The sequence below is a fragment of the Rhodamnia argentea genome, chromosome 6 (genome assembly GCF_020921035.1).
Source record: "Rhodamnia argentea isolate NSW1041297 chromosome 6, ASM2092103v1, whole genome shotgun sequence".
NCBI classification, from domain to species: Eukaryota; Viridiplantae; Streptophyta; class Magnoliopsida; order Myrtales; family Myrtaceae; genus Rhodamnia; species Rhodamnia argentea.
Genome location: NC_063155.1, coordinates 23,913,204 through 23,929,285, shown reverse-complemented (window position 1 = coordinate 23,929,285; position 16,082 = coordinate 23,913,204). Strand labels below are relative to the sequence as shown.

General features: G+C 42.6%; 2 protein-coding genes across 2 annotated transcripts; both read right to left on the bottom strand.

Annotated features, from left to right (window-relative positions):
• Positions 1–369: 369 nt before the first annotated feature.
• LOC115749419 (subtilisin-like protease SBT3.18) lies at positions 370–4,247 on the bottom strand. Its single transcript, XM_030686233.2, has 10 exons — positions 4,129–4,247; positions 3,921–4,012; positions 3,643–3,740; positions 3,394–3,567; positions 2,581–3,275; positions 2,439–2,506; positions 2,091–2,333; positions 1,678–1,792; positions 1,355–1,568; positions 370–1,091 (listed from the first exon to the last, which is right to left on the bottom strand). The coding sequence occupies exons 1-10, from the start codon at positions 4,231–4,233 to the stop codon at positions 505–507; spliced, it is 2,391 nt and encodes a 796-aa protein (XP_030542093.2). The 5' UTR covers positions 4,234–4,247; the 3' UTR covers positions 370–504.
• Positions 4,248–9,613: 5,366 nt separating this feature from the next.
• LOC115749381 (auxin response factor 2A-like) lies at positions 9,614–16,068 on the bottom strand. Its single transcript, XM_030686175.2, has 14 exons — positions 15,606–16,068; positions 15,355–15,467; positions 15,064–15,159; positions 14,910–14,966; positions 14,658–14,813; positions 14,472–14,556; positions 12,889–12,979; positions 12,450–12,614; positions 11,998–12,117; positions 11,774–11,849; positions 11,534–11,696; positions 10,514–11,442; positions 10,198–10,388; positions 9,614–10,101 (listed from the first exon to the last, which is right to left on the bottom strand). The coding sequence occupies exons 1-14, from the start codon at positions 15,655–15,657 to the stop codon at positions 9,963–9,965; spliced, it is 2,433 nt and encodes an 810-aa protein (XP_030542035.1). The 5' UTR covers positions 15,658–16,068; the 3' UTR covers positions 9,614–9,962.
• Positions 16,069–16,082: the final 14 nt, after the last annotated feature.

The following is a 16,082-nucleotide window of genomic DNA, read 5'->3' as shown; positions in this document are numbered from 1 at the left end:
CTTAGTCGGTCCTTAGTAAATAAAAGTGTTGATTTTCCGATGATTTATCCGTAGTGTTATAATGTTCTTCTAGTTGATTAGTTGGTGGTTACTCAATAAATTATCACATGAAAAGGCACAAGATAGAAATGTGATAGGCTTGGGATGTCACAAGCCACTAGAAGCCTTACGTACCGAGTTTCGTACTCCGAGAGGCGGAATTATTCTTAAGGACAGTGCTTGCGTGTCTCGGAAAATTGTTCTTTTTTTTCTCATCTTTTCCGACATATTTCCTACAATTGTTATTTTCATATTATCTAATATTTTTCCAACAGTTATTCAACTTTGGCAAAGAATTACTCTTGATCAACAAGATACAATCTTCCTCAAAGTATGGCAATGTCTTTCTTACAAGTAAAGTGATGGTTCGCTTCGAGATTAGGCCAAAACAAGAGCCTAATGATTATTGAATCTTGAAAAGTGGACTGTGAGATGAACTAGAAATGACCCACTTGAGCCTAGATGTTATGTGTAGGACATGGACTCAGCACCATAACCGCTATTGTTCACACAAACGGTCGGTGGACTCCTAACCGTGTGGAATCCGTCGGACCACGTGATTTCACCGAAGTCGTACCTCCCCTCGGATCTCTTCCGCGGGTTCAATGTCACGTAATACGTGTTCTCATCCCTATAGCGTGAGAAAACCAGCAATCGGGGCCAAATCGCTACCTCCACTCCACTAGGACCGAAGACGCGTGGAATATAGACCGCGTTCCTGTTTCGGCCCACGTTTCGCACACTCCGCCGGATTGTCATTGTAGTCCGGAGATCCGAGACAGTGATCGAGGGGTAGTTGAGGTTGGAGTTGCTGGTGGGAACACGTGGGCAAGTTTTGTCGGTCCCCGGAAGGACCAACTTTGCTATCTCTTCCTGGGTATAACCGAGGTTGCAGAGGAAGATGACGTAGTCGCCGGCTTTCGTGTCATAAACTAGCCCTGGATCGATGGCTTTTGTCGGGTTTATGTGGCCGGCGCCAATGTCAAATGGGTCAGAGGGTTTCGTGGATCCGCCGGATAGGAAATATTCAGAATTGGTGTCCTTGGTGTAAGCTGTAAGAGTTAGCAAAAAAACAACGAATGAGCAAAGAAATACATGAACTCTATCCTAGCATCATGAAGTCCTAGGATAAGAAGATTGTATGAGGAAGACAATTTCACTATATCGTCCCGTATATTAATTCACATGATAAAATCCTAGGCTAATCCTATACTTGAGCCAACGACATCTTTGTTGGGAGTCGATCGCTGCATCGGAACCACACAAATCAAATTGGATGAGGACTGTTCGGTGAAAAACGTCTCATGTTAATTACCGGTTGTCATCGCCGCCGATCTTATGGCCGCCGGAGACCAATCTGGGTGAGCCGATTTGACAAGTGCAGCTGTGCCTGTTACATGAGGGCACGACATGGACGTTCCCGATTGGAAATTCCAATTCACCGAGCGGGTGTCCGAAGAAGACCGAGCCGGTGGTGTATTTGGAGGCCATGCCGCTAGAATGTTGACTCCTGGAGCACTTAAATCCGGGTGTTTGCCATATCTTACATAAGATAATTGGAACGATCCCTATGTATCTTTATGTTGAATATACGAATCACAAGCTCACTTGAATGATTTGACCCACAAATCAACATACCTTGAGAATATCGGGCGATAGAGCGCTAGGTCCTCTGCATGAAAAGTATGCCACTACCGGGCCTGGCACCTTCCCAACTACCGATCCGGTCGGCGTTATTTGCACTATCGGGCGCCTTAAATGTCCACAATGTTCAACAAATTAACAATAAGTCAAGCATTCATCAAAATTAGTCTTGACTTAAGCAATTGTAGACTCTAGGACAATGTCTTGGACCAATGATATTGCAATTCAAAACTAACGATCATCTTGCCTTTTCTTCTAGAAAATTTGGTACTTCAAAATAAAAATTACTGCGTGTATACTTAAGAATTTGAAGTAATCACTAGTGGGTTCGTCAATCTAATCTCAATAGTGACTAATGGAACAGAAGAGGAGGTGTTATAAATTTATAACAAGGTGCACGATCATACCATTCGGACGAACCGAGGTAGTGTAAGATCTTCGTGCCTTGGTAAATATCGACGTAAACCGTTGGGACCACGTCGACATAAGCGACTTGCCCGGCTAGAGGCTCGACGAAGATCAACCCCAATCCACCAGCCTTCTTGACCGCATCTACCGCCTCGACACTTGTTATCAATCCCACCGTTGAAAAGCATAGGATGACTCTGCCGGAAGCCGATATGTTGTTCCATCTTCCCCGAGAACAAGTCCTGAAATTCAAGAAGGGAAAGAGAGGAGAACAAAAGTAAAATCGCGTAATGAATTTGAGCTAGTTTGATTGGAAGGCTTTGTGAAACAAGAACATAATGCTTCACCCGTTGTAAAAATGCGAGCGAGCATCCGCCAAGTTTGCATCTATTTGGGTGGTGATCAAGCTTTGTCCCCGTAATAAACAAGATTTCATATACCTAATTCGATAAAGGTGCTTTAAATAAAGATTGGTAAATGTCATCCTACCATGACAATCAAGTTGGTGATCGTGTTGTCGAAGACCATCCGCGTCGGGAATGAGCGGTCAATCGTCGAAGCCGCGACGGAGATCGACCACGGGGCCACATTCTTGACCGTCGACGGATCTGGCGAGTAGTCGTAGTTCCCCGCCGAGAACACCACTGTCACGCCCTTCCGCATGGCGTGGAAGCTCCCAATGTCCGCGCTCGGGACGAAGAACGGGAGCAACTGCGCGATCGACGTGCCAAACGACGCGGATATTATGTGGACGCCGTCCCTCGTGGCACCATCGAAAGCCGCCATAATGTCGGCCTCGCTGCACTTGCCAATGCCGTCACCCGTCTTATTCCAGCAGACTTTGTACACAATGAGTCGAGCCCTCGGGGCCCCGCCCCGAGCCGTGCCCGAGCCAAGCTCAAAGAAGTTAGCGCCGTGGACGATGGAACCAACGGCGGTGGAGGCCGTGTGAGTGCCGTGGCCAAGCCGATCCCGAGGCGAGCGGTACTCGGTGTCGGAAGCAATGTCAAGCGGGCCGAGCTGCTGCTCCCGCACTGTTAAGTAGTACCGAGCTCCGATAAGCTTGCGGTTGCATGCGATTGATGGGTTGAAACTCTGGCCCGATATGCACTCTCCCTTCCAAGTCCGCGGGATCGGGCCCATTCCAGGCTCTTCTCGAAAACTTGCGGATTCGGGCCATATCCCTTTGCGTGAATCACATCATCCATGAGTTATTAGCTAATGCGGCCGAAAACAAATCATAGCTCTCGCAATCCGATGCTAGAGCCGGTATGTAAAATCTAGAGATAGAGAGGGAAACACCCGAGTCAAAGACCCCCACAATGACGTCATCGCTGAAGGCGGATGAGAATGGACCATGAGGGGCTTCGTCATCATCAAGGGTCTCCCGTAATGGAAGGCCCATGAAGTCCCGGCTCCTCGTCGTGTGCAGCTCCAGAATCTTGCTCCGGAACACCGACACTACTCCTTCCTTTCCCGCATGACACTCCCATTTCATTTCTCTAGGTAATGCAATCTCTTGAAGAGAACTCAATTCACCGATGTGCTTACTAGCTATAGCGCCGGCTTGGTCCAACGTGAGTTTCGCCGCGAAACCGGAGAACCCGTGCGTGTAGGAATATATCATGGACCGTACGGCATCTTCTTCACTAGAATAACAAGATCCATGACCAAAAAATATGATAGATAAAGGTTACAGTCAGAGGGACTTTTGATAACCGGCCTCGTTTCCTAACAGCATACTATCGCAAGAAGATGACTACCGACTAGGGTTGGCTCTATTTGAGTGGGGCAAGGGAAAAAAGAAAGAAAGAAGAAAGGTCATGCACCTTTCGAAAACGTTAAGAAGGAGTTGCTGATGCAAGTCCGAGGTGAGTTGATGATCTTGTTGTGGGCAGTGCCCTAAGTAGACTATATGAACCCGTCATTCAAACAAAGAAGAGTTGGATCCGTTACTAACGGGAAAACATAGCTAGATCGACGAATGAAGCTAAAATTATGTCTAAGGAGATGTATTTTCTTGGCAATGGTGTTTACATATGGTTCGGACGAGCATGCCGAGTAAATGAAAAGGAAGGAAAGCAAGAGCGATAGGCTCCAGAAAGAGTGGAGATGATCATGGGCATGATGATGTTCTTCCATGTTTTATGTTGCCCATGGAAAAGAAGGGTGGAGTTCTAGGGTTTAAATAGCGGTGGGATGGAGAGATTGTTGTGGGATAGTGCGTGCGATCTAAGATTTGAAAAAGCTGCTAGAGAGAGATGAAACCCCGACAATATCCCGCTTCCGCTATAGGTTCATAATGTTTTTTTGCCCTTCAAAGATACATGGATGGAAGTTAATGAAGCAAACTCTCTCTCTCTCTCTCTCTCTCTCTCTCTCTCTCTCTCTCTCTCTCTCTCTCTCTCTCTCTCTCTCTCTCTCTCTCTCTCTCTCTCTCTCTCTCTCTCTCTCTCTCTCTCTCTCTCTCTCTCTATGTATATATATGTCTTACAGGTGCATTTGTAGCTAAAGACTAAGTTTATGTGTAAAAAATCTAGCACAAGTGGATGAACATGATTATGAGAAGGAAAATGAGTATGTTCCGATAAGTAATTTGACATTTGCTTCAAGATTCACTGCCCGTAAGAAAATATTCTTGCTGCAATTCTTCTTCTTAGTGTCTCAGAACACTCTCTCTAGGTTTGGCTAGTGTTTACTTGTCAAAAGTTTTACTTCAGAAAAACTGAGCTATGTATGACTTCTTAGAGCTCTTCCAAAAGCGATAACGGCTTCTATAGTTTGATTTAGGGGTTAATTATCAGGAGGACCGCTTTGTATCATTAGCTAATTCACTGAGTTCTTGTTTGATGTCATAATATCTTTAAAGACCTAACTCCTCTCAGCTGAACACGATGTCGATATGAAAGAGAACACTCAACTATTGTGTCCCGACTATGGTTAGTTGGATTGATCACTTCAAATTGTAGCCGCTAGGTTTACACATAACAACACATACAGATATATAAACACTCACAAGATTTGACAGACATCCAACTTATTATAGCACATTGTATGAAATCATTAGTTAAACATGCTAGATTCTTACCACCGAACCGTGTTTATGCAATCAAATGTTGCGTGATCGCAAGTTTGCAATCAAGGCCTAATGCTTATCAAACACTCTTCACCAGGCATAGCCAATGTGGAGTATCACATGAATTGCGATTGTTGAGTGGGTGAAAAAAGATGCGCATCTCTCACGGAACTGACAATCATAAGTCTGGGTCCGACATTGGTTTTCCAGATGGAACCAGAAACGGAAAAAGTTCCCATTACCAAACGTTGTTTATATGTAGAGTGTGAAAGTTGATGGCTTTGCCCCCACGACAGCTCCCAACCACGAAATTCAAGTAGTGGACGGGGCAACTTTGCCAATCAAGAAGATGACAATTAAATACACGGAGGCTCGCAGGGACTAAATAGTCACAAAAGACGTAATCAATTTCTTAAAAATAGAACTCTGCAGAAAAGAAAAGAAGAAAAGACAAAAAAAAAAAAAGAAGAGTAAAGCAAAGGGGGAGTCAAGTCAATATGAGTTAAGCATTGTTTAAAGTATGATTATCGTTCAAAAGAGGATGACTTCTCGACCCGACGCGTTGAGTGCTTTATCCGCTACAAGACGAACGGAAAGGTTGTCTCTTTCTCGGCAAAGTGAACCCAAACCTAAAGTCTTCTATTGGACAGCCCGGAGAAAATCACCAAAAAAATCTTAAATTTATTATAATAACATCAATTCAGTTCCAATTTTTCATTAATTGAGACATAAATCTTTTATAATTATGTTAATTTGGTCCATTTGGCCGGCAGATGCTAACATAGCAAATTTTTAATAATATCTTAATATTTTTGAATTTTTGAATCATTTTCTATTTTTTAATAATTTTTATCTACCCTTTTTTTTTTGTTAGCGCAACCAGGAAGCCACCAACGACCATCGCCGTGGCTGGGCAAGGGTCGCAAGCCCTCTCCCAAGGGCAGGCTGCCGACTATAACCCAAAAAAAAAAGAAAAAAAGATAGAAAAATTACTAAAAATTATTTAAAATTTTATGAATAATATTAAAATTTTATCACATCAACGTTGGTTGGTCAAGTGAACTGAATTGACACAATTGCAATAGATTAAGGATTTTTTTTGGTAATTTTCCCAAACAGCCAGTAGATTTCGTTCACACTACCCTAATCGCAACTCTACTCCTAATCCTTTGTCTTCTTTCCTTAATCCCAATTTGAGAGTGACGCGTTTTTGCTGATATAAGCCAAGCCAATAGCGCATCAAGAAATTGATGCATTCTTATCAGGCGAGCTTCACAGTTTGCTCTAGAAAATGGTATTCTATGTATCTACGGGCCTTCTCGTGATCGACTCCGTTCGCCGTAAGAATTCACAAAAAATAAAGTTCAATCGGAGCATAAAATAGGAGGCGCGGCTTTATGCTGTAATTCTATTTCAAACCCTTTGTTTAAAACTCCCCATTTGAATTCCCCACTCAAGTTTCGAGCACAACCCAAAAAAAAAAACAACGAAGAAGTTTCGTAGACTTCTCTTTCCTTGGATGAACTCTCTCTTCTCCCGAACGAAACGAAGCGATGAGTATATGCAAATTTAAATTATAAATTGCATTTTACTTTTCAAAGTTATCCCACGGCAACTACATTTTTTTTTTCTCGGCATAACCATCTTTTCGTCACGTTTTTCACTGCACCAATATTTTCCCAACACTTAACGATGAAAACTACCACGGACGTCATGGTTGTTGTCACAAGCGTTTTGCATTTTCAACCTGTATGGTATCCGCACCAGTTCTCTTCTTTATCCTCACGATGTCGATCGCGCGCGTGCGTGAAACTAGCTCAGAGTTCTCAACCAAATTGGGAGGGCTTATTTTAATATAAATATATATATATTGTTCAGCATGCATGCACCATTCTCTCACCTAAAAAACTTTCCCACACCAGCAACCTTTAATTGAGAAGAGCGAAGGAAAAAGGAGCTATATAGCCTTGGCCATTAAGGGCGCCCATGGCAACACTTCTGCTTCGTAAATCAACTTCCGGCCAGAAGTCGATGCTTCTACTTATGCTCTAGAAATTGATTTCCGATCAGAAAAATTCGTTTGATTAAAAATTTCTACTTCTAAAATCATCTATGAAAAATTATTGTCGGCGGCCGAAAAATTTCTAAAACTTTATTTTAAAACTTTTTAAATTTCTTAAAAAATAATTTTTATTATTAAAAATATTATTTACTTTTTAAAAATAAAAATTTATTCTTTATTCTTTACTCCGGTAGCTGGAGAAGGCGACTCGGTGGCGGTGGTCACAGGTGGTGGTTGGCGGCGGCGGGCGGGCGGTGATCGGGGGTGGGCGGTGGTCGGCGATGGGTGATGGTTGGCGGCGAGGGGCAGCGGTAGGTGGCAAAGAGTCGAAGTGAATCCTAAACTAAGTCTTTTTTTTTCATGATAGATGACGCTATCATCTTGAGTTATAACTAACTCGTCCCACGAAATGTAATCATTTATTGGTCAAAGAGTCGAAGTGAATCACCATATCACAAGAATGGCAAAAATAATCTGATCGAATGTGAATTAATTTGTCAATCGATTTTACTAACGATTCAATTCTTTTTTTGTTTTTACTAACGACCCATTTGCGTAAGTAAAACTTTTAAAGAATAACAAGTACCAAGTAATTTAATGAATCAATAATAGCATATGAAAAATCACCAAGAAGAAGGTTAATTAAGATCACCAATAAATTTTGATGCGTAATTATCGAATAGGCCAAAATCTCAACACGAGCGCCCATTACGAGAGGCATGGCCAACTCTACCTCATTGAGTGTAGGGCTCGGAGCATCGCCAACTCCTCTGCTCGAATCGATGTTCTTGTCAACGTGGACCGTACCGCACAACTCTATTTGCCCCCTATTCACTTGGGCAATTCATCCATCGATGCCCCTCTTTTCATCCTTGAAGTTTGTGCCACACCCTAGTCCAAGTCTTTTCCCAATGATCAGTCCATGTCTTCATCAGCCGGCTTGGAATCTAATCTATCCTCGAATCGCCCCATTCATTGGAAATGATCATGTTTTGACACCATTTGTAATGACATTGCCCGATTCACATGGGTCAAGCCGCAAAAAGAATACTCAAGTGCAATCACTCAATATAATTTGCAATTAAGGTTGGGTTTTTACTAGCAAACAACAACACGAGCCCTCTCTCTTTGGCAGTTCTAGCTTGAGATACCCGATTCAATATTATTGAAAATTACAGCCTTGTACAAGCGTTACTCCCAAACGTGCTTCTCGACAAGCAGAAGCTCAAGCTGTGATTTGCAATGGAATGTGCAAGCGAAGTAGGGTAAACAAAGCATAGGAGTCATGGTCGTTATTCCATCGATGGAGTCTTGCTTGGTACATGTGAACTGGATCGGTTACATTTATCAACTGGGATTAGTTGTGCCGAAAGATATGGATGCGTACGCTGTTAATAAACAAAACGACTCTCAAAGAGGATTCTTTTTGGGTGATACCTTGGATGGTCTTGTTTGGAGTCGATACCAGATTAGTGAAGAATGAAATTCTTCCGAATTTGAATTTTACTAATCTTGGAATGTGTATTGATTGTATTAAAGGTAAATAAACAAAACACACTAAAAAAGTTGCCACAAAAAGTACAGAACTTCTTGAAATTATACACGCTGATGTATGTGATCCTTTTGGAGCAAAACCCATATCAATGCGGCTCACGTCTTCTTGGTTTTGGAATAGTTCGTCTCCGAGGCGGTGAATTTTTTGCTAAGGTAATAGATGGCCAGTTCTCTTTCATCTTTAGGACCGGTTTGGGCTAGCTTTGCCTCCAAGGACTAGGTACAGGGTTAACGGTTGCCCCGGCATCAAACGGGACAAGGACTGAAGGTTGCAAGGTAATCTCTAGTCATTGAACCGGATGTCTGTGACCTTAGGCCTTGTGGAGCCTCCATAGATGACATCTCATGTTGAAAATTGCAACATCGTATGGTGATGGAAACTTTTTTCCTTTCTGGTTCATCTGAAAAATCAATGTTGGCCCAGATTCATGATCATCAGTTCCGTAAGAGATGCGCATCTTCTTTCACCCACTCAACGATCGCAATTCATGCGATCCTCCACGTTGTCTGTTCATATCGAGGACATTTTCGTGGGACCCGCCAATGGAACGACTTGGTGTTTGGATTGATATCACAGTTTCAGTTCCGCCAATGGGTTTTCACCTCGGAATGAATGACGCCATTTTCCTATGCCGAAAAGAACAGAAGAAGATAAGCTTTCCATCAATTTAGAGGGTTCGGATCAACGACAGAAAGACGTGGAACCTTAAAGCCACGAGAGGTTCCTGTCCCATCTCCTAATGGAAATCCCGCTGTCAACAGAAAATTTGAATAACACGCCGTCGATGGTCCAGTAAACGATGCCCAAAACTCAAAACAGCACGAGAAGCTTTTCAAATACCAACTCAATATTGATATAACAGGCCGTACAGTAGGAGTTGTCTAAGGATATTTACAACGGCTTTCCACTGGCTGGCTCATATAATCAAGAAAAATTGCAGGATAGTATACCAAGCAAAAAGCAAGATGCTGGTCTGGGAGATATAAAAAGGCTAAATAAACACTTCTAATTACAGCTTACACCGGGCGAAGGATTAGTAAGCATAAAGGACCGGTCGTATTAACCATCAAAAGTTAACTTCCTGAGCAACCATTAGAAGCGGCGGCCACACACTCCCCCACAGCTTTTCACAAAATCCAAAAGTTCGCTAGGTCTATCGTCATACGCTATCGCAAACTTCAGATTCCTCCAGAATCATTTTTATGGCCTGCTTTCGGCGAAATCTCCTCACTTCCAGGAATCAAGGGTCTCGGAGCCAACCTTTTTACCTCTTCCCTAGTGTAGATAAAGATCTTATGGACCATGCCACAGAATTCCCTGTAATGGAGGATAAACTTAAGATCTAGGAATAGTTGCGGAGACGAGAGAAGGACAAACTTTCAAATAGATAGAGGTAGAGAAACAAGTCCTTACTCCCATGGATCGTCTCCAACGAGCATTGTGTCGCCCTCATCGTCGGTAAAAACAACCATCCATTCTTTAGTAGGGGCAACTAATTCACCATTGAACTCAAAAAGTTTGTCCAGTTCAGTTAGCAACTCACTGTAACCATGGAACTTGCTCAAGTCCACGGATCTACCTACGGGAATGCCATGCTTGTGAACCTACACAACCAGTACGCAACTCAATTAATGTGGTTATCCGAGTTAAGACTCTAAAATCATCTGTAGAAAAATACATCGAATCGAAAGAACCGACATATCAAAACTTGACAGAAGAGATAAGTTACCTTGATGCAACTTCTAGTAGAAGCAGCCTGGTGCTTGCCCTCTACATCTCTAACAGGCCGCGCTGAAGATGGAAATGCCCTTCCCGGATCACCATATGCAATTGTACTAGGTGCAATCTTCAAACATTTGATTGGACTCATAAGTACATTAGGTTCTGAATCATCCGCCGCATTTGATTTTAGGACTTGTTTTTGTGAGCCAAGCAACTGTCCATCATCCGACTGTGTTGCCACGGTACCACTCGTGAGGGAAAATCCAAAAAGCTTACAACTGCCATTTCCATTAGATTTTATCGACTCGTGTTGGGCAAGTGGAGAATCCGATTTTTCAACCATCATTTTATTTGGATCCTCAACAAGCGATGGAGAAAGCATAGAAAAGAAAAAATTTCCTGACTGCATCTCCCTCTCAAGACCATGTAGACTATGATGGCTACTCCTTGTGTCACCTTTAACATTACTGAGAGACCGCTGTTGTCGACCCTCGTTTTCTAGAGAAGCTGCAATTCCAGATCCCAACATGTTCAACGAGGGACCTTGCCTCACAGGTCCCGAAGAAGGAAGCAAATCAGTTTTTGTTTCCTCGGCTAAATTTTGCTTCTTCACTTGGTCGGTAATTTCACTGTCCCCACGTAAAAATGAAAAGAATCCATGGTGGGGGTGAAAAGTCCCAGAATCTGCCACAAGATTAATAAGTGTTGCCTCCTGCATCATTTGAGGCGCCCAGGTGTCTGGTCTACATTTCCTCTGGCCAAATTGCATGGTCTTTGGATTATCACCTGGAAATTCATACCACACATCTGGCATCTCAGCATTCTCCATGCCATTATTTAGTGCTAAGCTGCCCTTCAAGGTTGAAAATTCTTGACCTTGCAAGGCCTTTGAAAACCCTATATCTGCTGGAGGGTCTGTACTGATTCCCAGAGGACCTGAATTTATGAACAGGAAAATCAGTATAACATGTCAAAAAGGAAAACACCCAATTAGATTCCAGAGGCTTGAGAATTCGTTATGCCAAACCTTCCCTCATCCGGACAGAAGAATCAGTAGATGTGGACATGCTTGCTCGAGGCCTTTTCGGCCGGGATGCTGGGAGGTTATCTGGTGCAGTCATGGCAGGCTCTATGTTCCAGGGAGAAACTCTGTCCGGGCGATGAATGGAAGTGATTTCATCCCACCGCACCTGAACACAAGAAAAGAAAGAGTATTGACATTAGAGAGGTCCACATCATGCACGCACTATAATGTTCTTGTTACTACCTTAAGGCATCTCCATTTTGATCCAGCCCACCTCAAAGGATCAACGTCCTCAGATCCAATTACAGTGCCAGAGAACCTAGTTCATAAAGGCAAAGACATAATCAGGTCTTTTTTTCCTTCTTTTTTTTGGCCAAAGATGTAAATCAGTAGACTGACATACTTTTCTGCTAGTTACACAGTCTAATTTGACTATAATGGTAATTTTTAAGTGAGAAAGTTCGAACCTCTGCTCTGGAGCTTCTTCACCTTCAAATGTCATTCTGAACCTCATGCCGATGGAGCAATCGATTTTGGCAGATTCAATGTATTTATCAAAAGGAATGATGAATTCAGCGGGGCTAGTCCTGTGCATATGATGGATGAATAGTTACGATAGCATTAGAATACTATAAAAAACTCAACTCCACTAGTTGAGGAATTGAGGATGGCCCTAAAACATCCAACGCTCACAATAGAGGCACTTGGGTTCCATACACTAGATAGTTGAAAGTACAGACATGCATGCCTTGATGAAGGACCAAAAAAATAAAGAGTGTAAAATGAATTGTGAACATACAAGCAATAATATAAATACAAGGAATCCAAATGTAAAGACTTCTGTGGCACAATATGAGCTCTCTCTCTCTCTCTCTCTCTCTCTCTCATGAAAAGAGTTTGGAAGAGCAGAACCACGCACCTCGGTTTGTAATACACAGTAAACATTGTACCAGTTGAAATGGCATGCCATGCTGTTGCAAGGACACCAATATGCATACTGTGACTTGGCATGATCGAAGATGGAACATTGTTCAGTTGCCTCATCGCTCGTCTAACTCCAACACGGAGTTCACCATTTTCACCTCTGCATGAGGAATTTCAGAAGGAATAAAAAAAGAGCACTCACAATATCAACCAACTGAGATTGGCCTAGTTTTTGGAGGTTCCATTTTCCCAGTAGTAGGGGTCAGGTAGTGGTTCGTGTGGTTTCAGCATCTCGGTCCAGCGGAATGTTATGTGCATTACACTCATGCATAACTTCCATTCCACAGTTAGCTTTTTTATGTGGTATAACAATCAACTGGGGTGTTTCCATCCAATTTGTATAATACAAGCATATGAACAGAGAACTAGTGTACCTGAGAAATATAAAAGCATCACCAGCAACAAGCTTTTTAGAACTGACAAACAGCGACCAACCACTTTGGAGTAGGTGTCGCCTTGGTTGACCTGTCCATCCGGATTCATATAATGCGATTGAATAAGCGAACGAGTTGAAAAATAACAATTATGGCGCATATTTATAGCCTTGAGCCATAATTGTTCAATGCGACATCAGCACCAAAAAAAGACTGGAGTAAGATGGCAATTCTCAGTATTTTATCACACCAATGCACTCAGGTGACGTCAAAAAGGACACCAGTAACAAAACCAAAACCGGATCGCTCCCATGAAATTGGAGACATCTATGAAGCTAGAAGGTACAATGTCCACAGATGGCAGCAAATGGGTAAAATCATCAGCAATTAGAAGTTAACATCCATTAACTCACAAAAATACAGTGATTTTTCTCTTAAAAACATGAATGACTTCATCAAAGCTCGATATTTAGTGGATTTTTCTCCTAAAAACATGAATGACTTCATCAAAGCTCGATATTTTGAGGTGTAAGGCACTTATCCCATCAATCGTACACACAAAATGAGTTAAAGAAACCAAATAGAGGAAGCAAGTAGTTCAATAAGCAACACTAACAGCACAACAGGATGATTTGTAACTAGAGCACTCACAGAGAGATTCAACTGCTATTACCCATACATGCAAAAGGATACCGTCAGACCAGGTGGTAATCTCTTTTTTTATTACTAATGTCTGTATCCTCCACTAAGAAACAAAGACCGAGCACCTGAAGTGCTAAAAACTATTAGCACTAAATGAGATTAAGAACATTTGACTCTCATAATTAGCATCCACTTAAAAAGTTCATTTTAGAAAAAAATGCACTTTAAATAATAAGTAAGGAATGATTACTTAATTCGTTCGATAGGTAAAGTAATTAATGGTAATTTGAATTTAAATAATGGCATTGTCAAATTCAACAGTTAATTATCACAATTCCTTGTCTGGTAAGAAATAAATAGCAATCAATAATGAATTTTCAATAATCATTTAGAAAAAAAAAAAAAAAAAACCTCTATTTCTATTTTCGGCCCTTAAATTTGTCAGAACTTCAATTCAATGCTTAGATATTTGGTACTTATTTTCAGTTTTATCAAGAAATCAGCCACTTCATAATACAATTTTCTAAGGAAATTATACAGGCTTGATGAGTTGAGCATTCAATAAGCAACAACAGACTAAGATGATCAGTAACTTGAGCATTCAGACAAAGATTCAAAATGCAAAAGGATACTATTGGACTAGCAGGTTACCCTTTCCTTCTCATAACTACATCCTCCACTAAGAAATGAAGACTAAGACTGGTCTTAAATGGAAAAGAAAAGAGCCACTTCATTATTGAAATTTCCAAGGAATCAGACGTGAATTAAGAAACCAGATAAAATAAGAAAGTGGTTCAATAAGCAACACCAATAGCACATTGGGATGATCTGTAACTTGAGAATGCAAATGCTTGATACTAAGGGAGGACACCCCATTAAAGCTTAAAAATCACCAGGGCAGAGCATCAGGATGCACATAGATCAAATAAGAAGGTTGTTACCTCGAAAAATGTGGCGGAAATGCCACTCATTTCCGTGCAAATCCTTGGCAACCAATTCCTGAGTTGGAGGTTGCTTAGACATATCCTGCTCAATATTGAAGGGAGAATATTTGAGATGTTACAAACCCCACATACGATTTGAACCGATTCATTTGAGCAGATCTAGCAGACAAAACAAAATCTTACCAATTGGGGCAGGCATTCATCTGCATGGCGTCTCAATACAGAGAACCCGCCATGAGTGCTCGTATCAGAGGCTGTAAGTGTCTTACAAAAGGAATGGACACGGGGTCGTGAAGGCAGGGGAGGCCCAGTTTCCTTCTCCACAGCAGTCTCATCTTGCTAGCATTGCAGATACACAACAAAACAGTCGCGTCACAAGTCAAAGCAAATCCCCCCCCCAACAAAACATTCTTCCAGTTAAAATTTAGAACATACTTTAGGCTCCGGAAGCAAAGTCACTTGAGCAAACAGCTCATCAGTGTCTGGTTCAGCCTGCAGTGGGAAAATGCCACCCGCCATTTAGGAAACTTAACACTTCAAGAAGTTAGGAATAAGCAAAACATAAAGGATGAGGTTAAGTGAGGAGTACCCTCAATTGAACATTTATGACGCGGCAGAGAATCTTCGAGGGAAGATTGTAAGCTGGCATTTGCCGATCGGCGACTTGATTCATGGATGCCTCAATCTGCACCTCAAATTACGAAGCAATCAACCAAGCCTTTCTATACCAAACACTTACCATAACACTCCTCAACGAACATCACCGCACAATAACCTCAGAAAAGGCAAATCAAAATAGACAAAACACCTCTAACTCCGACCGCGTGCTTCATTTAGAAACTATTTCCCACCCTCACCGAGAAACGAATTAACTACTCACCTGCTCAATATGCCCCTGTGGGAAGTAATAAACCAGGTCCCCTTCGCGAGGAACCGTCACCAGAGGACCGGCACAAGCGTGCCACAGCTCCTTGTACAAGGCATCCTCGCGGCCTACGAAAAACCAACACCACCACATAGTCAGTCGGAGCCGAAGCCAAAAACACAACTCACAATCACAATCTCATCCGTAATCCCGAAATTCTCCACAAACACTCGGAGATTCCACACGATTTTCCCGAATTCACTCACTCTTCCTCTCCCTCCTGTCGCTCGCCGCGACCGAGACGTCGTGAGAAGCCATATCTCGCGCCGAATCCGAAGCGCGCCCGAGGACGACGCAAACGCACCCCTTGTCGATCGGTTACACAAACGACGCCGAAAATCCCCACAACCCTAACCAGCGGAACAGACAGACAAGCCCAACGGGCAAGCTCCGCCACAGAAACTAGAAAAGAAGCGATCACTGCTGCAGTAGCAGCAGCAGCAGCAACAACAGCAACAACTAGAACAGGCTAAGATCAACCCCTGGGCTGGGGAACGAGCGCGGCTTTTGGGATCATCGCGGCTACATCGCGGTCAGCTCCTCTGTCCCACTGTCCGGTCGTCCCCTGATCTTCTCCCGCGACCATGAGAGACCGAGAGGGAAATGCTCGAGTGCGCCGAGAGGACCACGTGGATTTTACAGAGGCGCCATTCCCATTCCCACCAGTACAAAGCAGCCATTTA

Bases quoted from the DNA above. Each gene is read 5' to 3' on its own strand.
- LOC115749419 (XM_030686233.2), bottom strand. From the start codon at position 4,233: ATGGAAGAACATCATCATGCCCATGATCATCTCCACTCTTTCTGGAGC. The intron at 2,507-2,580 runs GTAGGATGACAT...TGTTTATTACGG, and splicing joins TCACCAACTTGATTGTCATG to GGACAAAGCTTGATCACCAC. The intron at 1,793-2,090 runs GTATGATCGTGC...TGGACATTTAAG, and splicing joins TACCTCGGTTCGTCCGAATG to GCGCCCGATAGTGCAAATAA.
- LOC115749381 (XM_030686175.2), bottom strand. From the start codon at position 15,657: ATGGCTTCTCACGACGTCTCGGTCGCGGCGAGCGACAGGAGGGAGAGG. The intron at 15,160-15,354 runs GTGAGTAGTTAA...TTTGAGGTGCAG, and splicing joins CACAGGGGCATATTGAGCAG to ATTGAGGCATCCATGAATCA. The intron at 11,850-11,997 runs GTTCGAACTTTC...TTTATGAACTAG, and splicing joins GAAGAAGCTCCAGAGCAGAG to GTTCTCTGGCACTGTAATTG.